Source organism: Podarcis cretensis (assembly GCF_951804945.1).
Source record: "Podarcis cretensis genome assembly, chromosome: 16".
In the NCBI taxonomy this organism is placed as follows: Eukaryota; Metazoa; Chordata; class Lepidosauria; order Squamata; family Lacertidae; genus Podarcis; species Podarcis cretensis.
In genome coordinates, this window is record NC_137186.1 from 8,585,348 (window position 1) to 8,599,254 (window position 13,907).

Here is a 13,907-nt window from a genome sequence, read left to right on the forward strand (position 1 = left end):
CTATTTATTTCCCCTTTTTGTTCTTGTCAATACCGTGCAACCGTGTGGAATGTCTTAAGACTGTGAACATTACGTGTCTGAAACTTTGGCAAGCCACTGCCAGCCTGTGTAGACAGCACTGAGCTCAATGGACGAAAGGTCTGACCTGCCTGATGTGGCAGATTCCCATGTTCCTAACTAGATGAGATTTTTTTAATGATGCAAATCTAACTCATCACTTTAGAATAGCCACGCTTACAATAATCACGGTCTGCTTATTTAATATATTTGCTTTGGGTGCCCCTTCCTAGGCCTTTCCTTTTCCCAAAGGCAATGAGGGGAGTTGTTGCCAATCACATTCTGTTCAGTTTTCTTCTTCTTCAGAGGAACACAGTAATTGACAAAGCAGATGTGTTAATGGATCTGGGTCAGGCTTATTAATTTCAGTGGGACTACTCTGAGTAGAACTTATTTGTATAAGACCCAAGGGGCTTCCTCCAGAGCCAGTATTTTGACATCCATCCTTTGTCAATTTCACCTGATTCCAATATGCTATGAAATGTCTCTGAAGTTGTGGTTTTTATATAATTCATTTCACGTGGTGTTCTCTGCGCGCACACATATCTCCAGCCCTACCGTTATTTATTTATTTATTTACTTACTTACTTACTTACTTACTTACTTACTTATTTATTTTATTGAGTAAATGTCTATGTCGCCCTTCGTCTGAAGATGACAGGGCAGTTTGCAATATAAAAACACAAAAATGCATACCATAATAACAAACGAAAACAGTTAAAAAGGACATAGAATAGGCTGTCTCAGGCTGGGCAATAGCAGTGAGGTCCTGGGAGGGGACAGAGTCATGCCTCCTGTGTGGGCCACACACTGCACCCCTGAGCTGACGCGGTGCCCTCAGATGGAAGCTGACATAGGAAGCTGCCTCATAACGAGTCAGGCCCTTGGTCCATCTAGCACAATATTGTCTCCACTGACTGGCAGTGGCTCTCTGGGGTTTCAAGCAGGGGGCATTCCCGGCCCTACCTGGAGATGCTGGGAATTGAATGCACGACCTTCTGCACAAAAAGCTGGTGCTCTGTCACCGAGCTGCAGCTCTTCCCTTCACCCACAGCCATACCCTGGCTTAGTTCAGTCATGCTGCCGGTAACAGAGGAAGAGGCATTCCAGCCGGTTTCTCTGTGCGAAAGGGGGACATTGCCACCTTGTCCATTGCCTCAGGTGGCAAAAGGCCCTGGACTGGTCTGGCATCAGCATCCCTAAGCCAGTTCTTCTTTAGTGAAATCTCAGTTGCTCTGGTATTTTGCTGGAAGTGTTTGCTCAAGTTGATTGCTTTGTTTTGAATGCTGTGCTCAGTGGGCATTGCAGAAAAGCATGAGCCCTTGCTTGCTGGATCAGGCCAATGGCCCCTCTAGTCCAGCATCCTGTTCTCACACTGGCCAACCAAACTGCGAACAGTTGTTCTCCCAGGAGGCCGCATCCGTAGTCTCTTTGCCCCCAGTGCATGGGGCCCTCACTACATCCTTCAATCTGCCCGCCCGCCCGCCCCTGCCTTTATCACTGGTCCAGGGGGAGGGAACAGGTGTCAACCAGCCCCAAGGTTTGACTGACATGGGCTCCATCTCAAGATGTGAAATCCTGAGTCACTCGCGCAGCTCAGAGGCGCAGTGCCAGCCGTGGGAGGGAGCAAAGCGTCTCTAAGGCAGGAAGCGCCACGGGTGCCACTCTGTTTGGCGGGTGGCAGCGCTGATGGCGGCAGCCCAGGCTGCCTGCCTGCCATCTGCTCTTCCGCCCCTGCTCGCCGGTCATCATCATCCTCTTGTTCCCTTTGCACTCGAACAGAAGGATCTTCCGGGGAGCTCAGGGTGCGGGGCTTGGTTAGCAGAAGGCTGTTACCGACTGCTCAAAGAGGACCCCCTAAGAACATCAGAAAAGCCCTGCAGCTTAGAGGAGGCAGAGCATAGCCATTATGGATGGTAGCCTCTTTCCTCCTCTTTTAAAGGCATCCACCCGTAACCCCTCTCATCAGGCAAGAGGAGGAGGCAGGCGGAATTGGAAGAGCTGGACAGATCAGACCCAGGGGGACTGATCCGCCGCAGAGGATCTTGCTGAGTTGTGTCTCTGTGTTAATCGGGGGTTAGTGGGGTAGTCTTTATTTTCCACCCTAGGTAAAATAATGCCTGTAGCAACACTTCTGCATACGCAACCTTTCCCCAAGACCCCAAAGAAGTGGGGAGAGAAGCTTTGCAGTCTCTTTACACTAGGGGTGTGGAAATCTGTGCACTTCCAGAGGTTGTTAGATTCTGGCCGACAGCAGCTAGCATGGGCAGTGATTAGGGCGGATGGAAGTTAAGAAGCAGGAGGACAGGCGTTGCATTGATAAAGAACATAAGAAGGGCCCTGCAGGATCAGGCCAGTGGCCCATCTAGTCCAGCGCCCTGTTCTTGCAGTGGCCAGCCAGATCCCTGTGGGAAACCCCCAGGCAGGACCCCGAGCATGAGAGCACTCAGCCCTCCTGCATTTTCCAGGAACTGGGATTCAGAAGCACTGCGGCCTCTGGCCATGGAGACAGAGCACAGCCATTGTGGGTAGTAGCCATTGATAGCTTTCTCTTTCGTGAATTTGTCCAGTCCTCTTTTAAAGCCGTCCTGGTTGGCGGCCACCACTGTCTTCTGTGAGAGCAAGTTCATGGCTCAGCTATGCACCATGTGAAGAAGTTGTAGTGGAGGGTTGCTTTTTGAACTCAACAATATGGTGCCCTCCAGGTCTGCCTGGAGTCCCATCATCCACAATGACCCCTTGGCTCATGCTGACTGCTGGGGCTGATGGGAACAGGGAATCCAGCGTGCTCCAGAGAGCCACAGTTCTCCCACCCCCTTGCAAATCCCTTGCTTTCTGTGAAAGGCTGAGGGTTACAGAGCAGGTCGGGATCTGTGTGAACCTATGGGTTCTGAAAATAGCCTTTTCAGGCACTCAGTCTCCTTTCAGAGTGGCATTTTCCCTCGCTTGAGATTGATTAAAGTTTAGCGTGCTTGACGCTTTGTTCCACCCGCCCCCCTCCTGAAGTGTGACATAAAGCCATCTGTGCTGGGGGAGAAATGTGCAACGTTGGCCACACCAATCCCACTTTCCTATAGAGAGAGGGAGGGAAAAATCTAAGATCCCTGTCAAAGGAAGAAATAATTGTAAGGAGTTGGTTCCCTCCCCCCCCCCCCCCGCCCAAAAAAAGCTTCAACAAAAAAATGATGACTGAAAGGCTAAGGATCTGATTACAGTTTTCATAAACCACGAAGTGATTTCATGGCATGAAATGAGTAGGCAAAGCTTATAACACAGATTGGGATTGAAGCAGGCCAAATCCTACTCAGAGTAAGACCGTTGATGGATTCTAGTTCATCATGGCTGTGATTTTGATGGGTCTTGTCTAGAGTAGGATTTAGCGGGATGCAATCCGTTATACCGAAACGTAATCCGTCTCATTGCTCGTGGAGCTTCAGTGTGCTTGAAGTTGTGTCCTTCTTCTGAGTGTACAGAGCTCTGTGTGTGCACTGGCGTCCTCTTGCAGTTTCATACCTGAGGCACAGTGCATGCTAATGTCTTGAAGCCGAGGCCTGTTGCTCTTGTCAGGATCCTAAGAAGTGCAGCTCTCATCTAGAGGCTTACAAGAGCCCCTCAGGCTTCCATCCCTCATTGTGTCAGAGAAAAGTTTGAAAAGCATGGAGGGCATCATTTGGGCCTCATGGTGGCAGAGGTTTTGAAAATGTATGGCCTCTGTATCAGTTGGTAGAATATTGCGCGGGGTTCCTTATAACATGGAATTCCACCTTTTCAGAATTCCCTCTTTAATGGGAGCATGTATCTAGTCCTCTTGGGAATGCTGCAAATGTGTAAAAACAGAAAAGTTGTGGCTTTCGAGGCTTAGTACAAAGGGAATATGTGGCCGTGTGCACATTACCCTTTACTCCTCGTCCACTGCTCTCCCACTGCTGGTTTCTGAAGCCGAGCACACATGACATGAGCCAAATGTATCCTGTACTGTCTTGAGAAGTCCTGTTGTTGGGTGTGCTTTCCCTCAAACCTGCTTCCATCCGATTTGAAAAAGTAACTCACCGTTAAGCTTGTGTGTCCATTTGAGACAGCCATTGAGCATGCTCAGATGACAGCTTCACTTAATAGGAGTTTTGGGAGGAGTTGCAGGCCTAGGGAAACAAATCAGGTAATGCACATCAGGTGAAGGCACCCCTGTCGGCGGCCAGCTGTGTATGACAGTGTTAAAATGTGACTTGAAATGTGGAGGGGGGCAGGGAGAGAATGATCTCCCTGTGTTTCGGTATTCTAATGTGTACATTGCCTGTGTGTCTGATGCTTAGTGCATGGGGGGATATGCATGTTCACAAGCACACTCTGCCCAGCCCTCCATCTCTCCTTTAGCCCCATTCCTAGTTGTTCTGCTCCTCCCTTTCAACTGTTCCTCTCTAGTATTTGAGGCACACACACCCTCCCAGCCTTAATTTTACAAAAGCCCTAGTCGTATGCACAAAATAAACTGTGCCAATAGCATAAATTTACACACAATGCCCATTGGTCAGCCAAAGTCAAGGGCAGAGACAGTTTTCCTGTTACAACGCTGATTTTGGGAGGGGGGGTTAGTTGCCAACAAAAAAAGCCCTGTGTGATGTCATAAAGCATGGCAGCAGCGCTTGGTTACCGCTGGATGACATCGCCCCGTCTCCAAGTGACAGGAAGTGGCGGCCGCTGCTGGTTGCCCAGCGATTCCACTTCCAGGTCACTGTTTGACCCAGACCCTGCTTACAAATCCCTTCCTGAAAGGGAGAATCTTTCCAAGGTTGTGATGAGTATGGAGTTCAGGTAGATCCTCTTTCCCTGTGAAAACTCTGGGGCTTCTCTTATATCTCCCATTTTCTTTATTTTGCAGTCTCTCTAGTTTAAAATTTCTTGCCATACGCCCTTTCTGGCTTTTCATGGAGCATTCCCTTTAGAATCAGTCTTCCTCACTGCTCCCTCCCCCCGTTTTTGTTGTGCAGCTCCTTCGCAGGGACCAGAAATATTCGTGGTGCCTGGCTTGTTCATCTCCTAGAAAATCTAATTCCCTGCTTGAACCAAATTAATTGGCCAACTACATGTTAATTGAGGATTAGAGGTTGACCTCCTGTCAGTTAATTGGTGGGGTTAACAAGCAAACACCCCTGAATTCAGGACACACTGGCTTGTCTCCCTCTTGCACCAAGTTTTAATATAAAACAGGATCTTGAAAATGTGACTTTTTATTCCTGTTTGAATAAGAGTAGCAGCTAATTTTCCCTCTGGGAAGAGCCTGGCTTGCAAACAAATCCACAAGCGTCACTCTCCTACTCAGCTAGGCTAGCAATATGTGGAGTGACAGAAAGGAGCCATTTTTGGTCACACACACGCACACACACCTCTGATTGCCTGAAGGCCACACTGACTCGCCACAGGTGACTAGCTTAAATGACAGTTTGCAAGGCTGGTTTTCTTTCAGTGCAGTGAAATCATGGGCAGCCAAAAATCAATGGGGCTCAGCTGGCAATAGGTTGGCTGCCTGATCCAGCCTTAGGGCTCTTCTCATGTTATTCATGGCTAAGGAAGGGATTTCAGCCCTTCCCCCTGATTTGCTAGCTTTCTACATGCAATGCAGGCTTCTGTGTTTTCTTATTGAACGCTGTGGCACTCACATGGGGCCTGCAGTCTAGAACAGTACCAGCCCAATATGCCTCTGAATGACAGGTGGGGAAGGTGGCCGTTGAACTTGGATCCTTACAGCCAGCTTCCCACTGTGATACCTGCTTGGCTGCTGTGAGAGTGGGACACTGGCCGAGATGGGCCCCTTTTGGCCTGATCCCAGCAGCAGGGGTCTTCTTAACATTCTTAGAACCTGTTGTGATTCTGCACGATGTGCGCAGGAAAGCTCTTAGCGTCAGAGAGTGTGTGGTGCCTCTGACATATCCAGTGAGAGCATCTCAAGGCTAGGAAGGATCCCTGTCACGGGGCCACATTCGCTGCACACACCGCCAGCATACCCATGTTGCTTTCTCGCTGTCAGATGTTTACAAATTCAGCCTTCTTGATCAGACCTTCAGTCCACCCACCGATGCAATTGAGTATCCCAGTCAGTATTGCAGCAGAGAAGTGTAAGGAAATAGACACGGAAGAGAAGGCTATAGAGCCAATGATCTGTCCTGGGTAGAGATGAGCCCCAGTGTTTGCTGTCTCCATGGCTTTCTGCATCAGGGTTGGGCAGCCTCGGGCCTGGAGAGGGGAAGGAAAAGTGGTCCCCAAGACTCTTCCGCAACCACACACTTCTCCCTGTGCAATGCCCTGGGCCTTGCTTCATTCTCTTTGAATGTTTTTGCCCAGCTGGAATATCTCTTTGAACTCTGAAAAATTAAAACAGGGATGGAGAACTTGTGAGGCCTTCCAGGCATTGTCAGACTCCCAGCTCCCACCAGCCCCAGCTGATGTTCGGCATTAATAACGTCTGAAGGGCCAAAGGGTCCCCTTCCCTGCGTTACAGACTGTGGGTCACTTTGAGAGAGAGAGATGTGCAACTCAGCATCTTTCTCATAATTCCCCATCCTTTTCTTTTTTAATTCAGCAGTGACCAGGACAGGGGACGGCTCACCCCCTCGCCAGACATCATTGTCCTTTCTGATAATGAGGCCTCCAGTCCCCGTTCCAGTTCCCGCATGGAAGAGAGGCTCAAGGCTGCCAATCTGGAAATGTTCAAGGTAAGTGGCCCCTCAGGCCAAGGGACTGAGCACATCCTTAAGGTGCGAAAGAGTGTGTGCGAGCTCTCGGGCCACACAGAATGCTTCTTCAGGTGGCTGTTTGTTTCTCATTTTGAAGCTACCACAGCAAAGTGTCTTTGCAGGCCACATTCATGCAACAGATTTAAAGTGCTGTGACACTACTTTAAAATGGCTCCCCCGGCCCAAGAAGTCTGGGAGCTGTAGTTTGTTGAGGGTGCTGAGAGTCATTAGCAGGCCTTAACAAGAGCTACAATTCCCAGTTTCCTGAGAAGAGGGATTAATTGTTAAACCCCTCTGAGAATTGTAGCTGCGTGATTCCTGGCAGAACAGGGGATGTGTCCGTTCTCCAAATGGACTGCAAATCCCATCATCCCTGACCATTGGCCATGCTGCCCGGGGCTGATGGGAGCTGGAGTCCAAGAACGCTGCTGAACTACAACTCCCATCGTCCCTGGCCATTGATCGTGGTGGCCACTGCCGAAGAGTGGTGCTTCCAAACCAAGCAGTCCTGCTTGATGGGTGTGGGCTGGCAGCCGAACTGCAAGTGTCTCTTAACCCTCCTTTCTTTCTCCCTCTCCTCCACCACAGGGCAAAGGCATTGAGGAGAGGCAGCAGCTCATCAAGCAGCTGCGGGACGAGCTGCGGCTGGAGGAGGCCCGGCTGGTGCTGCTGAAGAAGCTACGGCAGAGCCAGCTGCAGAAGGAGAATGTGGTGCAAAAGGTAAGGCTTGGGTGGGGCCATTCTGGCGAAACACAGGAGGACTCCCAGGCTTCCCACCAGGGCACAACACTGCGCCTTGGAAATGTCAGCTGCCGCATTGGATCCGTCCTTCACCCTTTGCTCATTGGAGCAAGGAGACCATGGGTGTGTGACGCTGATTTCCCTCTCTGTATACAGAGATTCTCAGAGGCATCACCCAGAAGTGTCCAGGGACCATTGGGGACTGGTAGGGCAGAAGACAAGGAGCCCAACAGCAGGTGGCACCAGAGAGACGGGGGCAAGCAGAGCCATCAAATAATAGTTTTGTTCCCCATCCTCCTCCTCTCCTCCCTGCTGAGTTCTACAAAGGTAGAATGGAGACTGGGGAGGAGGAAACAACCAAGAATACCCCCTGGGCTTGTTGTGAGGCTGGGGGCTGGCTGAGATTGGGGAGGGGGGGCAGTGCCCCATTTGCCCAAGCAGACTTGTCTCCACTGGCATCGCCAGTCCCTGCAATGCATGCTCTCCCGCAGTCTCTGAGACCTGACTGACAGGGCATTCCAGGGGCCTATTAACTGGGCTGCCCCCCACCATTGCAAAGTGGGTGCACCTCCCCATTACTCCAGAAGTGTAAGTTTTATCTTTGCGTAAAGTGAACATTGCCTCCAGTTTTGAGCCAACAAAACTCTGCTCCAGAGATGGAGAGCTTTAGAGCATCCCAATCATTCTAGTCTCCCTATTTTCTTCCTCTCCTCTAGACTCCAGTTGTCCAAAACGCAGCATCTATTGTCCAGCCATCTCCTGCCCATGTTGGACAGCAGGCTCTGTCCAAACTTCCCTCCCGGCCTGGAGCTCAAGGGGTTGAGCCCCAAAACCTCCGAACATTACAGGTAAGAGGCCTGCAACATGGCAGCGTGTCCCTTTCTGTGTCCCATCTCTTGAGCGCCTCTTACCTGGCTGTAAATGTGGACCTGGCTGTAAATGGAGGTGGTGTGGTGCCTCATTTGTTCCTGCCTCTTCTCTCATCTACCATGCCGTAGAGCAGCAAAGTGGATTTTTCCATTTAGCGCAGGGTTAACAAACTTCCATCCCATGAGTCTGATTGGGCCTAGACATGCCCACCTGCCCTAGAGCATCTGGTATAAGGGAGGTAAAGGCAGAGCTTTTCCAGATCGACTGCTCCCCTCATAAAGCAGTTCCCAGGAAGCCTTTTGCCTGTGCTGTTCAAACCAGATCAAATCCTTTATTATGCATTTGCAGACCCACTAAGAGCATGCCGGAGATAAAAGCATGAGCAGGGGAACTTGTGCTTGCTTAAAATACAATATAATGCAAGTGGTAAAAGCATACATACATTTAAAATACTATAGGCTGCAAATGATGAAAAACGTAAGATGCAAATTGGAATTAAAATGAAAGTGTCATCTTGTGAGAACTTTGAACCCGAGCAATTTGATTTCTAACCGTACTGGGGGAGTCCGTTGATTGACAGGTGGTTGGCTCCGCCCACCTGTCAGACTTGATGCACTGGGGCATAGGGGGATATAAAGGATCTGGCCTGCCAGCCAGATCCAAGTGCCCACCCCTACTTCATAGGTCTGTCCAGCTGCTTCCAAGAAATTCCCCCCCTCCCTCCGGCATCACTGTCGCAGTTCCCAGAAGTCCATCAGAGCTGTGCTGACCTTTATTTTTCTGTGCAAACTCCACCAAGTTGGAAGAAGGGGCCATGACCCTTTTTATTGAAATGGAGACCGTGCCAAGTCGCTCAGGAGCAGCACAGGGGCAGCTTTCCTGGGAAGTTATTTTTCTTCAAAAGTCAGTTTATGAAGACCTACCTGCGCACCCATGCCTCTTGCTGTCCCTGTAGAAAATGCCACAGTTCAAAGGACTGGAAATCAGTAGCACAGTTTTCATTTTCGGGAAAGGTTTTTAATGGAGTTTTGGCTCACGGCCCTGGCCTGGCATGGGGATAGGGGGTTAGGGCACCTATCCTATGAGGAAAGGGGGAGCTGCTGTATACCTGAATCTCCCAAGTAAAGCTGAGAAAGAGCTACTGTCCGTCAGCGTCAGCAACACTGAGCTGCATGGACTCAGGATAAGGCAGATTCCGATTTAAATCAGCCAGTTTTCCAATGAGGGCTAGAATAGTAGCTGTAGTTTGGATAGATGCACATGCTTTGCAGACAAGAGGTCCCAAGTTCAGGCTGGGAGGGACCCCATCTTGAAACCTTGGAGAGCCTCTGCCAGTGGGGTATAGATCAGCCTTCCCTAACCTAGTGCCCTCTGCCTGCTTTGAGCCCCAGGTCCCAGCTACGCCCTACTGGGAATGACATGGGGGTGTGCTTTGTAGATGCAGCACCGCAGAAGAAGTTGCAAACCTCGCCTTTGTTCCATGCTCTCCATCTCTCTAAAACACACGCTTTTCTCCTTTTTGGAGCAGGGTCACAGCGTCATCCGGTCCGCCACCAACACGACCCTCCCCCACATGCTTATGTCGCAGCGCGTCATCGCACCAAACCCTGCCCAGCTCCAAGGGCAACGTGTCCCTCCGAAACCGGGCCTCATCCGCACCACCACTCCGAGCATGAGCCCCGCCATCAGCTACCAGCCAGTGAGTAAAGCAGCCCGGAAAGGGTGGGAGGGCCAGTGGGCCTGATTTTCTTGCACGGCCACCTTGCCCACGTGGCAGTTTTAAACTTTTGTTTTTGTGGTGACAAATTTGGGGGTGGGGCTTTGTGGAGCCGGAGAACAGCATTTCCACATGGGTAACCTCAGCGGCTGGAAGGCTAGAGACAAAAGTGGGCCGAGCAATGGGTGCGTAGATCACCTTTGTACAGCAAGTTAGGTTTTATTTAAACCACTGAGCCTCTTGGGCTTGCCAGGTCAGAAGATCAGTGGTTCAAATCCCCACGACAGTGAGCTCCCATTGCTCTGTCCCAGCTCCTGCCAACCTAGCAGTTCGAAAGCACACCAGTGCAAGCAGATAAATAGGTACCTCTGTGGCGGGAGGGTAAACTGTGTTTCCATGCTCTCTATTTTCCGTCTTGGTGTCCCGTTGCGCCAGAAGCGGTGTAGTCATGCTAGCCACATGACCTGGAAAGCTGTCTGTGGACAAACGCTGGCTCCCTTGGCCTGAAAGCGAGATGAGTGCCACAGCCCCATAGTCTCCATTGACTGGACTTAACCGTCCAGGAGTCGTTTACCTATTTATTTATTTATTTTTATTTTAGCTATTTATTAAGTTTGTGTGATCCGTTGAAGGCCACATTCCAGACAGGCAAAAGCACTCAAGGAGGGTGTGAAGCAGGGCTGCTGGTGAGGGGGCGTGACCAGTAGTGAAGGGGTGTGGCCTGGAGAGAGTCCCAAAGGTCAGAGAGAAAAGTCTTGGAGGGCCACACCTTTAACATTTTCTTTCTTGTCCCCTCTACTCTCCTGCACCTTTCCTCCGCAGCAGTCCAGCTCGGCCGTCCCCTGCCAGCGCACCACGTCGTCGGCCATCTACATGAACCTTGCCTCCCACATCCAGCCGGGCACGGTGAACCGGGTGTCGTCGCCCCTGCCCAGCCCCAGCGCGCTCAACGACGCCGCCAACTCCCAGGCGGCCGCCAAGCTCGCCTTGCGCAAGCAACTGGAAAAGACCCTCCTGGAGATCCCGCCCCCCAAACCGCCTGCCCCGTTGCTCCACTTCCTGCCCAGCGCAGCCAACAGCGAGTTCATCTACATGGTGGGGCTGGAGGAGGTGGTGCAGAGCGTCATTGACAGCCAAGGTAAAGGCAAGGGCCGCAGCATAGGCGGTGCAACTGGGTTGAAAGAGGGTGTCAGAGGGAAATGAGCTGGAAATCCCGTTTCCCATGCCTCCTGATTCAGGGGACATGGGGAACTAGCCTATTGCTGTCCGCCTGATGGAGCCGTCCAGTCACAGATAAAAGTGTTTTAGTTATTGGTACGCTTTTAAGATTTTTTTAAATCCAAAAACATTATTATTCTGCTCCAGGGTAGCCTGACAATAGAGGCAAACTGGGCCACACTCACTCGCGTTTCTCGCCCTCCCCCCTTTTTCTTTGCATAAATGAGGCTGCATTTTAATGTTTTAATGTTGTATTTTAATCTTGTTTTTAAGTTGTATTCATTCAGCTTGTTTTTATTATTATTTGTTAGCCACCCTGAGCCCAGCCTAGGCTGGGGAGGGCGGGGTATAAATAAAATTTATTATTTATTATTATTATAAATGAATGTTTAGCTTGTGCTAAAAGTCGTTGAAATTCTGAACCCTGGAGGTCTTCTCCGCACCTCCTTGGCCTGGAACGGTTCCTGAGAGAAAGGTCCCCCTTCCTTTGTGTGATGCATCTTCTTCTACCCCCCTTTCCCAGGCAAAGGTTGCGCTTCCCTCTTGCGAGTGGAGCCCTTTGTTTGCGCCCAGTGCCGCACAGACTTCACCCCGCACTGGAAGCAGGAGAAGAACGGTAAGATCCTGTGTGAGCAGTGCATGACCTCCAACCAGAAGAAGGCGCTTAAGGCTGAGCACACCAACCGGCTGAAGAACGCCTTTGTCAAAGCTCTGCAGCAAGAGCAGGTGGGTCCCTGTTGCCCTGTCGGAGCGAGGGAGGGAGGGAAGCGGGGTGAATCCAGGTGAACTGGAAGAGGTGCGTGAAGAAGAGACATAGCTCAGTGTCAGAGCTCTGCAACTAGAAGGTGCCAGGATCATTCCCCAATGGCACCTCCACAATGGGCAAAGAGGTTTCCTGAATGAAACCCTGGCAAGTTGCTTTCCCTCAGTTCGGGCAACACTGAGCTCAGTGAACTCAGTATTAGGCAGCTTCCCATGTTCCTCTTTGCTCAACATACATTTTGAAGGGCTGTAGCTCAGTGGTAGAGAGTCTGCTTTGCACGTGGAAAGATCTGGGTTCAATCCTCAGCGTCCCCGGGTAGGGCTGGGCAAAGATCTTTGTCTGAAACCATGGAGAGCTAGTCAGTGTCGGCAGCACTGTGCTAGGTGGATCCAATCGTCCGTTGACTCTTTATAAGGCAACTTTACAAGGTCCCTGTTGAATTCTTCGCCGGTGTTTTCCCCGTGCACGATTATTCAGCACGAATAAAGAGTTTTGGAAACCAACTTTGAAACAGTCATCATAGCTTCCCCTTCCTATTCTCGACCCTGACCCTTTGGGTCTCTGGGAATTGTAGTTTGGGGAGGCAGCAGTCCCCTGAAATGAATGCACGGGGTTAGATCGGCAAGATTCACTCCCAAGGAAAACCAGCAGTGGAAAGCCAAGTTTTTCAGGCCTTCTCGAATGTCGGAACTGAGCAAGTGTTAGCTGGAAGAGAGGCCCACCAGCAGGAAGGCCCCGTCTCATGCACTCACCAAACTAGCCAGTTTCAGTGGCTGGCACACGAACCGGGCCGTGGGTATTGGACTGCAGGCAGGGTCATCCGAATGCAGGTTGTTTGTGGGGTGGGCAGCCTGTGTGCCGCCAGATGACAGCCACACGGCCCAACTCACGACCAGCCTCTTCTTTTTCCCTCCGGCAGGAGATAGAGCAGCGGTTGCAGCAGCAGGCAGCGCTGTCCCCCACCGCCACTCCCGCCAGCGTGTCCAGCGTTAGCAAACAGGAAAGCATCATGCGACATCACACACTCCGCCAGGTGAGAAGACCTTCCTTGCCCAGCCCCTTCTGACAAAGTGGCCCGTTTCGCATCCCACAGCCACCAGCTGTTCGGCTACCCCCTCCCCTCAAAACAGCCTTCTGATCTTGTCTCCAGGGCAGCCCATTCCCCTTCCCTCCAAAAGCAAAAGGCTGTTCTCATGTGATGTGGGGGGAAGAGCATTCAATCTGAACATTCAGCTTCTGAAACTTGGCTAGCCGCTCACTGGCAGACTCCCTCAAAACAACCTTCAGCGAAGAAACGGAGGACAGCAGGCTGGTCCTGCTGTAACAATAGTTAAACGGACAGGACTAGGTAAAATGAAGCGAAGGAAGGTTTGAGAGATCATGAGATACGTGATTTATGATATGTATGAAGCAGCAGAGTTTTTTTAATACCACCTCTCTCTGCTGCAAGAGTTCCATGTTTTGGAATATTGGAAAAACCTATCGGAAAATAGATTAAGTTTAATAATGCACCGCCTAGTAATACAATTCAATGTATCTAGATTCAGATAGGTAGCTGTGTTGGTCTGATGCAGTCAAAATAAAAAATACTAAGGTGCTACTGGACAATTTTGTTATTATTATTTCGAATTTAGTGTATGTTTGCTTTTATAATGATGATATAATCATCATTATTCCTACCATATTTTTGTGATTGTCAGTTGTTTGGAACTTGTTTTAATCTTTAATTGTTGTCAACCCACCCTGTGGCCTTAGGTAGGGTGAAGGGCAGGTAATTGATAATGCATTTTGTGTGTGTGTGTGTGTGAGAGAG

At 50.4% G+C, this 13,907-nt stretch overlaps 1 protein-coding gene across 7 annotated transcripts in view; it reads left to right on the plus strand.

Moving 5' to 3' along the window:
- GATAD2B (GATA zinc finger domain containing 2B) overlaps positions 1-13,907 on the plus strand; it is a 69,098-nt gene that overhangs the window by 46,053 nt on the left and 9,138 nt on the right. For 3 of the 7 annotated variants that reach the window (XM_079958091.1, XM_079958092.1, XM_079958093.1), the window contains exons 3-9: positions 6,632-6,764; positions 7,374-7,505; positions 8,243-8,374; positions 9,925-10,095; positions 10,936-11,251; positions 11,855-12,057; positions 13,014-13,127. In XM_079958091.1, coding sequence (XP_079814217.1) covers positions 6,632-6,764; positions 7,374-7,505; positions 8,243-8,374; positions 9,925-10,095; positions 10,936-11,251; positions 11,855-12,057; positions 13,014-13,127 — 1,201 coding nt within the window. Of the gene's footprint in view, positions 1-4,669; positions 4,867-6,631; positions 6,765-7,373; positions 7,506-8,242; positions 8,375-9,924; positions 10,096-10,935; positions 11,252-11,854; positions 12,058-13,013; positions 13,128-13,907 lie in introns of those variants that run through there. The other 4 variants (XM_079958094.1, XM_079958095.1, XM_079958089.1 and 1 more) reach the window with 4 other exon arrangements.